We start from the raw sequence: 14,981 nt of genomic DNA, 5'->3' as shown, positions 1-14,981 counted from the left end.
ATATATTTACACAGCAGAAATAAAGAGAGCGAGGGGAAGAGATACAGAAAATGCAAGCGCAAAAGAGTTAACAAGAATAGGAAAACGTTAAAAGACGCGAACAGTTCACAGAAGACAAACACAAGAGAAAAAGGCAGTGTCACCGTTGTAGCGGGGACTGTGAAGGCAAGGCACAGACGAACTCACGCAGACGCCAACGGCTAGAGGTGCGGTAGAGTCTCACTCGGGTGGACAGAAGCGTGGGGCGAGTCGAGGTCAACGGCCGGACGCCCCTTCGGCGTTCGCCAGCCGCAGACTGGGTTTGAAGCGGGAGACGCCGGTCTTGACTGGCCAACGCCAGACAATGAGCAGCGTGTGTCTGGCCAACGCCAGACGATTGAAGAAGCTGGGTACGCGCCCAGGTGGGAGCCCGCAGCGGCCTCGACGCAGGAACTCTGCCGGCCGCCACTCCCGCGCCCTGGTCGCCTTCTTCACTCGGTCACGTCCCGGCCACGTCTCCTCGCTTTGCCGTTGTACACCCGTGGCTTTTCTTCCAGAACACCGTGGCGGCTCTCCATTGGACGAAAAATCGTTCACGCTCACACGTGCTACGGTCGCCAGTCATCGTCGTCGTCTTCATCGGTTTGTGTTTGCGTCGCGCCCTTTTCAAACGCGCACTTGCACATCACAAAAGCCCTCTTTCGATAAGTTTTTTCACCAATGAAAAAACTGCCGGTAAGTGCGCGTTTCGCCACGCACAACCCACGTTCGGCACAGCGTCCACTACACAATCTTACACCAACACACTCACTGCACCTTCAGCGTTAACACAAAAATATGCTGGTTAAGTCCAACACACATTTCAAAACATGGTCCCAGCGTCATGCCAAAACTATAATCACACCACACTTCATACCAAATGGCGGTTCAAAACCTAAAATATATACAACCAATATCATTCCTTTGTCCTTAGTCGAAATCCAAGAGAAGCTACCGGTTACTTTCAACTACCTCAAGTGATAGCGTCCCACACAAGACGCACAACCCTTATCACATGTCTAGTGAACAACCGGAAGGTCTTGGAAGGACTGTCGACAAAACGCTCGTGTATAAGTAAGCGTAAAAAGACTCGTATGCTCAGCAAACGCCTGCTCAGCTAAAACGCTAGCCTCTGCGTAGGATGGATTGGATCCGAACCCAACACAATGCCTCTGGAAGCGTCGAGACAACAGCATCCGAACAAACGCTGCCTGCAAGCTAATCCCTTGCTTTGGCCCATAAGCTTCGGATCGACCTGAAACCTCGAAAGAAGTTTCTTTCGCACTCCAAAAAGCGATAGAGCATAAGTCGGCATCTTCATGGCTCCAATAACAATGGATTGGTGAAATAGTACTCAACTCTGACTCACTTTTCGCCACTTCAGCTGTCTGTTCTCCAAGAGTACCGGCTTTTCCATCACGGTCATCCTGCCTCTCCTCGTCATCACCTACAGCTGACTGAACTTGTGACCCTTGTCTGTGTTCATTGAAATGTGCTTCTGCACTCTTTGCCAGCTCACTCGTATACAATTCATCGGTACTGATCCTGAGTACTAACTTCTGTGTGTTTACAAGGGAGTTATTCGCGCGGTCATCGGTCATTCCCGTGCCCTTTTTTACCGCAGCTGGCGGCACACAAAAAGGCTCCGCGGCCACATCCGTAGAGTTCTCTACCTGGATTTCGTGCATCACTCTGGCGTAAGTTTCTGTTGAGCTCATTATGTATGAAGACTCGGCGTCTTCTCTAGAGACCGCCTCACGGTCTTCAATTGCGCACTTCATGCGAACATCTATTACCCTTTCATCAGGGCTCTCTAGAGGACTATGTGCCTCTTCAATCACTGAGCATTCTGTTGCACCAGTTCGCATAGCCGAATTGCTTTCCAAGGAACTCGACTGTTCCTTCTCAGAGACGTTCGGCGAAGCCATATTTAGCACTGTCTCTAGTCCTTGGTTATTCTCGCCCTCGCTTTCCGCCTCGACTCTATCCTCTATTTGTAGAGATCCTGTATCTAAAGTGTGGTTGCTGGCGTTTGCAACACTGCCACTAAACAGCGATACTGATTCACTCGTGAAGGCCCTGCCTTCGGAGCACACATCGAGTAACTGCTCTTTGGAGCTCAGATAAGAAAATTCATCCCGCCACTCTCTACCTTCGCATCGCCTCCTTTCGACCTCCGCCAGCTTAAGCCGCAATTGCTGCGTTCTTTGCCTTAGCTCTTCAAGCTCTCTTTCCTTCTTTCTCATTTCGCGTTCGAATTCCATCTGTTCAATCCTGTCTTTTATTTCCTCAGCCATCTCTTCTCTAATTCGCCTCTCGCGTTCCTCGCACCACGCCACCAGTTCCTCGCCTTCTAGACCCATGCGCCTTCCCAGCTCTTCTAAATCTGCCCTGCTCATCTTTTCTCTCTATTTCTGAACACCAGTAGAGTGTCACAAACGGTCTCGTCCTGTCGCGGACGCCAATTTGTCACGAGGCTATTTAAATTAACAAGCTCTCGCGTAGGTTCTTATAAGCAAACCTGGATGACACAACCGTCATCGAGGGAAGGAGAAACGAGACCATTTGCGCCCGGAAGAAAAAACAACATTCAGTATATTTGAACAAAAGGAAAAAGAGAGAAATTGATAGAAAATGGAACAAAACATGAAAGAGATAGAGAAAGTTAACAGGACTATGGGCCGCTTAATAAACTGTAACAATGCATAGATGTAACTTCAGAATGAAAAGACCGTTCACCGTTCCGTACACGTAGTCCCACAGAAGAGACGCAGTAGTGCATGCGGCGATGCTGGAAGATGCGGGACGCAGGCTCGGCTTGGATGAAGGCGTCGCTCGGAGAGACAGTGGCGTCGGGCGAGTCGCGGTCAGCGACCTTTCAGCGTTCGTCCACCGACGCTTGGAGAGGGAGCAGGAGACGAGGCGTGCCTGGCCAACGCCAGACGTTGAGAAGAGGCCTGGCCAACGCCAGACGACGGAAGAACCTTGGGTCCAGGTGGGAGCCCGCCGCGGCCTCGATGCAGGAACTCTGCCGGCCGCCACCCCCGCGCCCTGGTCACGTTCTTCTCTCGGCCACGTCTCCGCCCCGTCTGCTCGCTCTTCTGTTTGCACCCGTGGCTCTCTTCTTCTGACTCGCGTGGAAGATCCTCATTGGACTAATTCGTCTTGCGTAACTTCACGCGCCCTGTTCGCACATCTTCTTCTTTCATTTGCCGCCCCGAGAACTCGCGTACGCACATTCAGCCGTCGTCTTTTCTTTTCTTGCGCCGACGGCTTTGGTCACTCTCGCGCCCTTTTCGAAACGCGCACTTCACTCATCACAACATGACATGCGTGTCATGATTTTCATGTTACCGCCGGTTATTTGTGTTCGTCACACAGTCACGTCGCGCGATACCAATTTTGGTGTATATAAAGCTAGCGAAACGGCCGCCAGCGCACCATGAGCGTGGCACGTAAGTCATGCTTTACATGACAAGCGTCTCATGATTTTCATTTTAACTTATGTTATTTGTGTTCGTCACACAGTCACGTCGCGCAATGCCAATTTTCGTGTATATCAAGCTAGCGAAACGGCCGCGAGCGCACCATGAGCCTGGAATGTAAATCATGCTGTACATGACATGCGTGTAATGATTTGCACGTTAGGACCTGCCACTTATGTTCGTCATACACTCTTGTCACGCCATACCAATTTTGGTATATATCAAATTAACGAAACGGCTGCAAGATCACCAAGACCGTGGCACGTAAATCATGTCTTTCATGACATGGATATCATGATTTTCATGTTATGACCTGTCATTTATGTTCGTCGTAAAGTCATGTTACGCCATACCAATTTTGGTGTCCATCCTGTTAACGAAACGGCCAGGAGAGCACAAAGTCGTAAGCGGATAGATAGACAGATAGATAGATACGCTCAAAGTCGCAGAAGTTCGCTAAGATATGCTTCGCATTTAAAAAGGCCACATACAGTTTACGTAGTTAATATACGTGTTCACGTTTTAAGTGCAATTTTGATGTCTGAATGCGATCCGCCCCCCTTTTTCTAGTCCATTGACGTGATCTGAGAGGACTAACTGTTAGACCGGGTGCCGTTCATCCTTAAAGGGATTATTGGTTTCTAAATCATGTCCTTTCGTTTGCAGATAAAGTGGGTTAATAATAATTATTGGGTTAAACCAAAACCACGATATGATTATGAGTGACGCCGTAATGCAGGGTTTTGTAAATTTCGACTCCCTTCAATGGCTTCTTTAACGTGCACCTAAATATAAGTACGCGGGCCTCGAGCATTTACGCCGCCATCGAAAATGCGGCCGCAGTGGCCGGGATTCGATCCCACGACCTTCGGGTCAGCAGTCCAGCACCATAACCTCTACGCCACCGTGGCCACGGGACCTTCAGGTGAAATACTTTCGAATGACCATGAGGTATACTCGATTTTTCAGTATCTGATTTGTTGTTTTCTGTGAAGCTGTAATGTATGCGATGAATATACGATTTTTTAACGGACTTACGTTGAGAGCTGCTTCTCCGGATGAGAGCATTAAAAATGGGTCGCATAATTTAAACGCATTCTCGGGTTATAAAAATGTCCCGCCGTCCCAATTGTCGAGCTTGGGAAAGCAAGAAAGAAAGGAAGAAAGAAAAACCAAGAAAGAAAGAGAGAAAGAAAGGAAAAGAAAGAAAGAAAGAAAGAAAGAAAGAAAGAAAGAAAGAAAGAAAGAAAGAAAGAAAGAAAGAAAGAAAGAAAGAAAGAAAGAAAGAAAGAAAGAGGGCATCACATGAGGCAGCTATGCTATCCACCAGCTGTCATGAAAAAACAGAAACTGAATTCTTCGCTCTTACGTTCGAAACCAACGGTATATGATTATTAAGAAAGCCGTAGTGGTGGATTCTGGATTAGCTTCAACCACCTGCTTTTTTGTAACACGAAAGTGTTTTATGCCTGGGTCTACCACTGACGTATTTCCGTCACGGAATGACGTTGTAAAATATAAAGACTAACAGTGGGCAAAGAAAAAATTCCTTCACCGGGAATCGAACTTACGATCCTTCGCTCCGCAACGCGCAGCGCGAAACGATTCGGCCACGGCACATTCTTCGCAATACTAACGGCGAGCTATTTATATACACCATTTGCCGGTGGCGGTACTCAGAGATCGGTGTTACAGCGTGTTTTCGTTATCACTAGCGAGATGGCGCGAAGGGCTCGAAGAGCGTAGAAGAGCGCAGGAAGAGCGCGCTTGAAAGGTCGTCTTCGTTGCGACGAGCGCCCGCGTCTACAGGGCGTGGTTGCTTGTGCGTGCGCTTATCTCTTGATCGCGGTGGTTTGCACGTCTCGCGTTGAGAGCACAAAGGTCACTTGGCTCAGTGCAGCGGTCGCTTTTGTGAAAGGAGCGCGGTGCTCACTCAGAAATAAGTTACTAATGTGAGTTAGTTCGCTCTCATCCTGTGTATGTTCGTTCCGTGCGTCCTTTCTGCTTGAGCAGCGCGTTGCAAGTTTCGAGCTGCTTGCCGTTCTTCTCGTTACATTACAATTTGTTGCTGTAGCATTCATTCCTTCGCCCTTGGGGCGAAAGAATGCGCAACAAACGCTCAGCTACGTCTGTCAAAACACGTTTCACTTTCGTGTTATATACTGATTCGTATGACACAGGGATCAGCCATGTTTTTTATCGTGCTTGTAAATCTTAGTACACGTTTTTTTTTTTGCGTTTTTCCCCCATCGAGTTGCTGCCGCCGTGGCCGGCAATCGAACCCGCGTCCTCGAGCATAGCAACGAGACACATTTCCTTGCCGAACTACCACGGCGCGTTGTAGCAATCATGCGTGCCTGTTTTCTTTCCAGGCGCTAAAGCACCACTGCCGCGGGTGTTCTTGCATGCCTGACTTTAGGGGATCCCGTATGTTGCCAAGCTTTGCTGCTCAGCAAGCTCGCGAAATCTGCGAGGAGAACTGCATCCGTCTAGAAGCAGATAAATGTGTGAGCACACCTTCACTTGGTTTGCATGACAAGGAAAAAAGCTTATCTGAAGCGACATTGCAGGTATCCTGTGTTAGCAGCGCAGTATGCGCCTATTTGTGGGTTCTGCGCACGTTTGAACATTTCCATCGTTTTAATCGGCAAACTTTCAGTTGATGCCTAGCGCCCGTCCTGTTTACGTGCCTCATTCTTCTGTGTTTGTTCCTTTGCGCTTGTCAAGATGCACAAGTTTAAAGCATCAGCTTTGTATTGTACGCAATGCTCCCTAACCGTACTCTTGCATCGCTCGTACTCGGATAAGGTCCTTAGGAATTTTTGCATGTCATCTCCAGCGTCTGTTCGTAATGAACAACAAATAAGCGTGAAATTGCGCGGCCAGTTTAGAAAAGCAACCGCCGGGACACTCGCAATGCTTCGAATGATATATAGTTCGATATTTCAATATTTATAGTTTGATATTTGTAGAGCATCAAGCCTCTCGCCGATCTCGTACTTAGACATTCCACCGACTGTTTCTCTTCTGCAGTCGCACGTGTTTGAGCTGTAGCGAGCGATCGCGAACTTCTCTCGTGTGTGATTGCGTCGACGCGGGGTCCTCCCCGTTGTAGTACGAGCGTCGCGACGCTTCGCTGCCTCTGAAAGGCGCCCCCGCGCATCGGAGTGAATGCTCGACTTCCTGTCATATCTCTTGCCGGCGCGCGTCCGCGCCCCGGCTCACGCGACGTTCCCGTAATCGATTGGCCCCTCTTCTGGAGTACACTCGAAGTTGCTCGATTCCGTACATTACGCGGTCGAAGCACGTAAGGGCGCTTCGTTTTCGCGCGACGCACGCGGATGAATCGGCAGCGAGATGGCGGTGGCCCCCCACGGCGTTTTCTTGTTGGCACTCGAAAGGTTCTGGCGTTGTGGTCTTCGCAAAAAAAAAGAGGGCGCGTTGGCGTAAATGCTGCGACCAAAGCCTCTCAGAATCTTCAAAATTGGTCATGCCGGACAAAAACCCGGGATGTTGGCTCGACATTCATGTTTCCGTTTTAAAGTTTTAGCCTCCAGTTCTGTTCTGTTCGGTAGAAGGCGGGTACAGGAGGGAGCGCATGGTTCAAGAAGAGAACTGTTGTCCATCTAGAGTAACGCTGTCACTACAGAGTGGATCGTGACTGCAATGAAGATTCAGCGCACCATGCGGTGCGATCTGTGTGCCTGTGGTATTCGTGCAGTTTATCCGCGTCGCTTGTTTTGCCCGCATGGCAGGAAGACGAATGTGCGCCTAACTGTCCAGCGCAGCGGAAAATGCAGCCCCGGACGCGTTGTCGACGGAGAGGATGGGTGGCTCTTCTTTTTATTCAACAGAATGCCGCACGCACGCACGCACGCACGCACGCACGCACGCACGCACGCACGCACACATATTGTGTATGTTTATTGGTACGGTCAGCTTAGCGCCGGCACGTCATTAATGAACGTTTGCATGCAATATGCGGAAATTTTAGTCAACTTCGTAACTTGGTCATCAACGTGACAATCGCTCCCCCCTCTTTCAAAAGTTCCTTTGTTTTGTAGAAATGTCGTCGCGTTAGAAGGTTTTCGATGCACAAAGACCACTGGGTTAAGTTGAAAATAACGTACACGCTAGCAATTGCGCTAAACTTATTCTGTGTGGCTTGCTACTGCCATATATTAATTGTATAGGTCAGTTGTTCTCAGATATTGATGTTTCGGGTACCCTTTGTGGACCGGTGGAAGTGATGAGGGACCCCTTGCAGTGAGAGAGAAAAAAAAAGGGGGGGGGGGGGTACACAAAAAATAACGCAACATGCACCGTTAAATATAAGTCTTTTATTTCTCCCCGCCAAAGAATTGTCAAACTAAAGGTGCCACGCCAAATCAGTCGCAACAGCTTGTCAATAAGTTTTGTGCGGTCCGCAGTCACATTCAACCTGTTTCCACCTTTATTTAATCTTCGAATATGCAAGCTCAGAAAAAGTATGCTCGCGTACGTATGTCGTAGAGAACTGCGACAAAAGCTTTGCATCCATCTCATGGAGAACAAACGCAAGTGAGCTCCGCTGCAATGCAAAAATGTTAAGCGGTGAAGTATTCTGAAAAATAAGAAGGGGCCGCTTTCACAGGATTTAGCGTGCCTGCAAAAAAACGCGTTTTTTGTTTCTTCTTTTCGAGGATGGGTTTTTCGGACCCCCAAAAGTGGCTTTGCGGACCCCCATTTGAGAGCCACTGGTATAGGCCGATCATTTTTCACAAGTTGCGTAGGGCCATGACTGCTACAAGGATCCGACAGTTTAAGTAAGCGTTCTGAACCAAGGCATTGGTGTCGCTGTCTTGTAGAGTGCCATTGCACAATTGAAAGGAATTTATAGGAACTAATATTGGACCTACCTCAACCTGAAGTTGTTCCAACTGGAACGATGCTTTTTGAACAAGGCAGGAGTAAGCGCGGCAGTTTTTTTTTTTTGCTAATTCCTCCGAGTCGCGGTATAACGTGGGGATGAATATATATGTGAACATTAAAATGTGCCATTCCATTGGACATTTGCGACTTGAACTTGCGATATCTTTGAAGTTTCTAGGTAGTTAGGAAGCTATTCTTTCGAGGGGTTCCTCAAACACTGCCGAACGCCACTACCATGCGATATTGTGCCAAACACGCTGCTGCTTTGATTATAAGAAATTGCAGAGAGCTCCAAAATTATTTAAGCATAATCAGGAATAATTAAGTCATGCGCTCTCCATAATCTGCCATTAATAATTATGCCCTTATACCATTGGAAGCACGACAGTCTTACTGCAGAGATGTTATGGTGGAGGTTTGCCGCATGTCGTAGATAGCAAATTGTCATCATGAACCGGCACGCGCTCAATGACCGCCCATGCATTCTGTACAGATGGTCAACAAGGTAAGCTGAAACGTGATCACCAGCTCTGTCGTGACCCAACCTTGCGCGACTTAGTGCAAGCCGCGGTAATGTTTTTGCATGTTCTTCGTGTGTGTCACAGTCGGGAGTTTAGGATTAGTTTTTTCTTTAATGTTGCTCCCACTGTTGTCGCGTCAGATGGTTGGCGTGGCAGAACTTTATTTTGGTCCAGAGAAACTAGTGCCCGAGGATAAAAGCCCTCAGTCGGTTAGTAGTCATATTTTCGTTGTGTTTCACGTGCGTCGATTATCGCATGTACGATTTATTTTGTTCTTTCAAGGAGGAAATACAATAATTGGCGTATTCTTCTTACCGACGGTAATAAGCTAAAGCCTAAACGCTGCTAGTTCTGGAGTAAGTGGATGGCACTCACTGGTCAAACCACGTGATTTCTACGATCAGTAAGGTGCGCAATACCGTCGCTTCTACTATCAATCCCTGGCTGTCCGTTATTTCCTTAATAGTCCGCTGCGAACACAGTCGAAATCGCACATCACATCACGAGTTCACGCTGATGAGAGGCATAAGTCCCCGAGCACGGGCTTGACCACTAATAGTACGGCAGTGGAGTCGGCTGTGACGTCATGGCTTTCTGCTTTTTTTTTTTTCATTGAGGTCCCGCTGCATTGTCCTCGATGATCATGGATGCCGCCTTGCTGCCGATCATCATGCTTGGCGCGTTTGTGTGACCCGTTATTACGTCGGGCATCACGGAGGCGTCGGCCACCCGCAGGCCCGTCACGCCACCGCGGACCCTGCGTACAAAGTGGCGGCGTGGTATAGAACACTTTTCATAATTGTAAAGCTGTAGCTTTCCTGCGATACATTTTGCCCAACTAATGGTGGCGTTGTCATTTCTGAAAACAGCGTTTACACACGCACTTTTCCTACTCTATGGCGTGGAAAAATCTGGATTCGGCTCTCCTGATACAAACACGAGGAAAAGATAAGAGGCCCCTGCAGCCACGTGCAGCTCTCTCTCTTTTTTCTATCGTTTGAGGCATAGCAGATGCCGCCATTAGTGGGGCGAAGTGCAGTGTAGAAAAGCATGCCAGTGAATAATAAACTTTTTTTTACTCGGAAATACTCAGACGACACATATCGAATGATATCTTATGTCGATGATAATAATAATCTGTCGGCTTTTGCGAGCCAAAACCACGATATGATTATGAGGCACGCCGTACTGGAGGGCTCCGGAAATTTTGACCATCTGGTCTTCTTCAACTTGCACTGAAATGTTTTGATTTTGCATCTGAATATATACGCGCACACACGCAAACGCACGCACGAACGTACAAAAGTATGGTTGAACCCCTCCCGAAAAAAAAATTCTGGCTATGCTACTGGCATGTAGCTTCCATTGTGGCGGCTGTGGTGTCCGGTACTATGCTGCCGTGTGTGTGTGTGTGTGTGTGTGTGTGTGTGTGTGTGTGTGTGTGTGCGCCGTACGATGGTCTCATTAAGACAGAAATATTATGTACAACAGTTTCAACAACAGCGGTGCACTTTTGTAGCATTAAGGGGCACGTCCAAGTGGTTCTCGTCAATGTTGGCGACGTCTGCTCTCGACAGCAACGCAGCCGACGCTCATTATAGTGGCTCCGGTGAGAGCCGAGCCATGCACTGTGTTATCTGACAGGCTTAGGGTTCGTACAAAAAGCGCGTGCCTCAAGTCGTGCTAAAGCTCCTGCTTGTGCATTACAGCCAGGGTAAGGCCAAAGGCGCTGCGCTCACTTCGTTAGGCATGAGTGTGAACGTCTTTTCTGTTCTTTTTACTTTTGCCTCTTTCCTCTTTCCAGCCCTGCCTCTCTACCCAAGTTTAGTTAGCAAATTGGAAACTCGCATGTGGCCAAGCACCCTACCTTTCCTCGAGTTGTCTCTCTCTCTCTGTCTGTCTCTCTCATTAAGCAAATCACACCGTCATTCAATGTGACGAGAGGGCTGGCTACTATAGTCATTGACAACCACCACTAGTAGCAGTCGGAGCAGTCGTCGCAACAACCCTTATCATTAAAGATGTACTGACAAGAAAATTTTAGTTTTTTTTTGTTTTGAGTCATATGAAAGATCATTCCCTCGAGAGCCTACAAAAATGTGGCTGGTAAGCGTGATTGCGCTCTGAAAAATTCATTACGACACGTCTTTAAACGCTAGTTTCGGTTCCTACTGTACCCTGACGTCACGGTACGAGCTTCTCGTCGCGTGCTCGCGCACGATATCGTGACGTTTCCACGGCCGCTCCGCTCCGTGGCCCCATTGGTGACACACACGAGGCCATTTTGTATGTTTTGACACATGACGGTCATCGCCGTTAGCCATACTGGTGCGTGGAGTCACGATATTTCATACTGTAGCCTGACGTTACGCTAGTGTCAATGTTAGTCGGTGAGCCGTGCGAAAGTTCACTTTAATGACGAAACAAAATGTCTCATCAGCATTCCCTGAGCTTCACACATGGTGAAGGCCGTCCTGAATACAGGGAATTTGTATGGTACAGTAAAATCAGCTTTGAAAATTGCTGTCAGCGTTACTTTAAGTGGAAAGCGACGTTTCGCTCATCGCATGATACTGAACACCGGAGTGCCGTTCGTGAATCGACATATTTGCACAGCGCAAAATGAACCAGGACAGATGCGAGGACACAACACAGGCGCTGTGAAGGCTGCTTACCTCAGCCGTTCGTCCAGGACTGCCTCGGGATGTGAGCCCATGGCTACGGTGCAGCAAAGATGCCAGGCGGCTATTGCGGTGTGCCGGGAGAGGCACTCGTTGTACTCCTGGCTCCATAGTGGTCCCTCATCGGCGCACGGCGGAAATATCTGTTGACACGGCTTGGCGCCGATGCTCTTCATGGCATCCGTGCTTAAGATCCGGTCGATGAACATCTTAGTACCTGAAGGTCACACAGGCAGCTTAACACTGTTTCAGTCGGTAATGTGCAGCGTAATCTGAACGTTTATAGGACTTCAGGAGAACTTGTTCTTGAACTAGTTCGTGTTTACTACAAGAGAGAGATGGAGAGGAGGAAAGCAGGGAGGTTATATCTTAGCATCTGGTTTGCTACCCTGCATTGGGATGTGGAAATAGGAGTCTGAAAGAGGGTGTAGAGAGAGAGACAGAGCAAAAAATAACACGCACACACACACACAAACACACACACACACAAACACACAAAAACACACGCACACACAAAGAGGGGCGTTCTGATTACAAGGCAAGTTTACTGCTTCTAGAGGAGAGAGGAAACGCAGGGACAAAAAGAAAAAGAAAGACGCGATGGGCAACACGGTGTTGTAGCATTCATTGCTTTCTGTGTTCTGTGTAATTGATATATTATGAACAATAACATTAATAATAATTATTATAATTATTATTATTACATACTTTAGAAATCTCAGCAAATGCAGTTCAGTGGCGTTTTATCACTTGCTCGGAGGTATTGCCCGACTCTGTGATGGAACATCGGTGCGTTACATTAGCTCCAGTCTTTCTACAAATATATGTAATAAAAGCCTTGAGCTGACCTCTGCTACACAGTGTCGTGACTAGCCTCGATCGACTCGTACATAGGGCTTGAGTTTAGGCATAACACAGGCCTTACAGCGCGCGTAAAAATGGGTACCAAACATGTATTACACGCTAAGGCAACTTTATATTGCAATAATAAGTACGATTAAAGAGTCAGTTACCGACAACTTTCTTCCCTACCGAAAGTACCACGAAGTAGAGAGGTAGTGTAAGTCCTTCACCTCAGTGTTTACAAAATTCCGTATTGCTCTAAGAAGGAAACCAGGGCCCGCATTCACAAAAACGACTCACGATAAAAAAATTTTCGTCAGAGAATATTTCAGCCAATCACGATACGGAACATATTAGCGAAGCCGGCTGACAAAATTGGAAAGCGCATTTACGAAAGAGAAGTTTTGTGAATTCGGCCCCAGAACTTCGCAGCTTCATGCTACTTTCACTGGCTGAACAAGAATGGTAAAGAAAGGGGGGGGGGGTAGAACTAAGGGGGCCGATTTTTCCTTAGTTACCACAACGTGAAGCCAGTTGATATGTTTACCTCATTTACGTTGTATCTTCTCTCTACACCTGTTATGTGTTGTGCTTATATTTGCTTGACCGGCAGATGTCACACGAATATACTGCTCACTTCACTATTGAATGCCCTATTGCTTCAAGCCACATGTATTTACCACTTTTACCACATGCTAGCTAGCCTCAGCTAATAGAAACCACTCTGTCGTATTCGAACTCGGAGTGTTTTAGGGTTCCTTTAAATAGTGCGAACGCATACCAGCATATATACACACATGTATCAAAGTTACTACACATACCTTGAGCAAGAGCCTTCGCGTCGTATGGGTGCTCGAACATGTTTGGATCGATGTTCGGGTGTTCGTACGGGTTCTTGGAGCGCAGTGAGATGGAGCCTCGCGACCTCGGCCGGTTGAGAATTGCTATTGCTCGAAAGCCGGGTCGACCGTCAAGGGGACCAATTAAACCGTCGAAAGCCTGCGATAAACGCAAGGCATTGAAGATGGCGACAGAAAGGAGAAACTTCACTCTAGAAATGTCATCGACGCCGAAAGGGCTCGTAAGTTATCGGCTGCCGATCAAGTTTGTAAGAGCATCACACCGGAAGTACAAGAATCAATTGACATCACTAAGATTTGTCGAGGTGGACGTAGCCATGAGATACGACGCTGAATGAATGGAGCTCACAATAAGAAAACAAGTCTTTTCCAAAGCGCAAATGCCTGCGGAAATCGCAGCTTCTGTGTGAGCTCCGGTGATTAAGCGACACTGCGACTATGAACATAACTACACGATAAGTGTATTGAATAGTATAGCGAACGGTATTATCAGAATGGTTTGCGTCTACGTTGGTTAATGGCATGAAGAAATTAACGCTCACCTATCAAGGTGGTGGCGGTGGGGATGTTAACACCAGGCAGGTCGAATAGACATCTCGAATAGCATAGAATATACATAGCTTCGAATATACAATTGTCGCCTGGCAGACCTGGGCGGCGATTGCTCCGCCGGAGTGACCCTTTCCATGCAGTATGTGTCAGAATGCATAACTTAAGCCTGTCTCTCGCAGAAAACGTAGAACATCTGAGAACAGAAAGCGAGAGAGCGATGCATTGCTGAACACACAAAACGCACACAACATTCATACCGAATTCTTCGCCTCACCGGAGAAATATTTTTATGGCGTTTTCGTTTTGGAGTTTGTGGACTACGCACGCTGAGGCAGTGGTCATACCGTATTGATAGGCAGCGCAAGATGTTCCTTTGTTTCGCGAATTTGTGTTGTTCTGCGATATGAGCCTTACCTCGGACAACATTCCTAGCTCCACTGCGAACGCCTTGAGCAACTGGCTGGCCGGCGACATGGCGACGGTCGCCACCTCGATGTCCGGGACCTTGGGATCCTCGGCGTACTCGGTGGGCAGGAACTGCACGAACTCGTTGCCCACGGGTATCGATATCGTGCCTGCATAGAACAGATCAGCGTGCCGGCAACAAGATTCACGATGCAGTTAGACAGTTTCCTTCTTTGCAAAACACTTACTCATTGGCTTCCACTGCCTGTTCGCATAGCGATCTCCAATGGTTAATGAGTATTGTAGCCATAATTGGTGTCTTCCTGTGTTTTTTTTTTGCACGAAGTAATTCTTTAAACGAGTTCTATAACGACAGCTCACTTGGTATTTCGGCACCGAGTAATTTATTTGCCGTTGCGTAAATAAGATTTTACACAAATTTCGGGACCTTTGGTCACTATCTTTAGCATGAATATTGCAAATGCAGAGTTGAAGTCGTTTATTGCACATCTCTCTTTTTTTGTTTGCTTTGATGAACTCTGGAAGCGGTGCCACTCGGAAAATGCTAGAGGCCTATGTATGAGATTTATGTGCCCGTTAAAGTACACCATGCAGGTGGCCGAAATTTCCGGAGCCCTCCACTACGGCGTTCCTAATAATGAAATCCTGGTTTTGGCGCGTAATACCTCAGAAATTATCATTAGC

At 47.7% G+C, this 14,981-nt stretch overlaps 1 protein-coding gene across 7 annotated transcripts in view; it reads right to left on the bottom strand.

Moving 5' to 3' along the window:
* The window catches only part of LOC119386962 (L-sorbose 1-dehydrogenase), a 531,651-nt gene that overhangs the window by 504,157 nt on the left and 12,513 nt on the right, over positions 1-14,981 (bottom strand). Inside the window, exons 8-11 of one of the 7 annotated variants that reach the window (XM_037654253.2) lie at positions 14,286-14,446; positions 13,281-13,458; positions 11,611-11,833; positions 9,166-9,692 (exon numbers count right to left, since the gene is read on the bottom strand). The exons of 2 other annotated variants lie outside the window; for them this stretch is intronic. In XM_037654253.2, the coding sequence (XP_037510181.1) occupies positions 9,545-9,692; positions 11,611-11,833; positions 13,281-13,458; positions 14,286-14,446 (710 nt within the window). In that variant the 3' untranslated portion in view covers positions 9,166-9,544. Of the gene's footprint in view, positions 1-9,165; positions 9,693-11,610; positions 11,834-13,280; positions 13,459-14,285; positions 14,447-14,981 lie in introns of those variants that run through there. 4 more of the 7 variants (XM_049413321.1, XM_049413323.1, XM_049413322.1 and 1 more) reach the window with 4 other exon arrangements.

The sequence above is a fragment of the Rhipicephalus sanguineus genome, chromosome 3 (assembly GCF_013339695.2).
Source record: "Rhipicephalus sanguineus isolate Rsan-2018 chromosome 3, BIME_Rsan_1.4, whole genome shotgun sequence".
In the NCBI taxonomy this organism is placed as follows: domain Eukaryota; kingdom Metazoa; phylum Arthropoda; class Arachnida; order Ixodida; family Ixodidae; genus Rhipicephalus; species Rhipicephalus sanguineus.
This window is presented reverse-complemented; position numbering and strand designations above follow the sequence as displayed.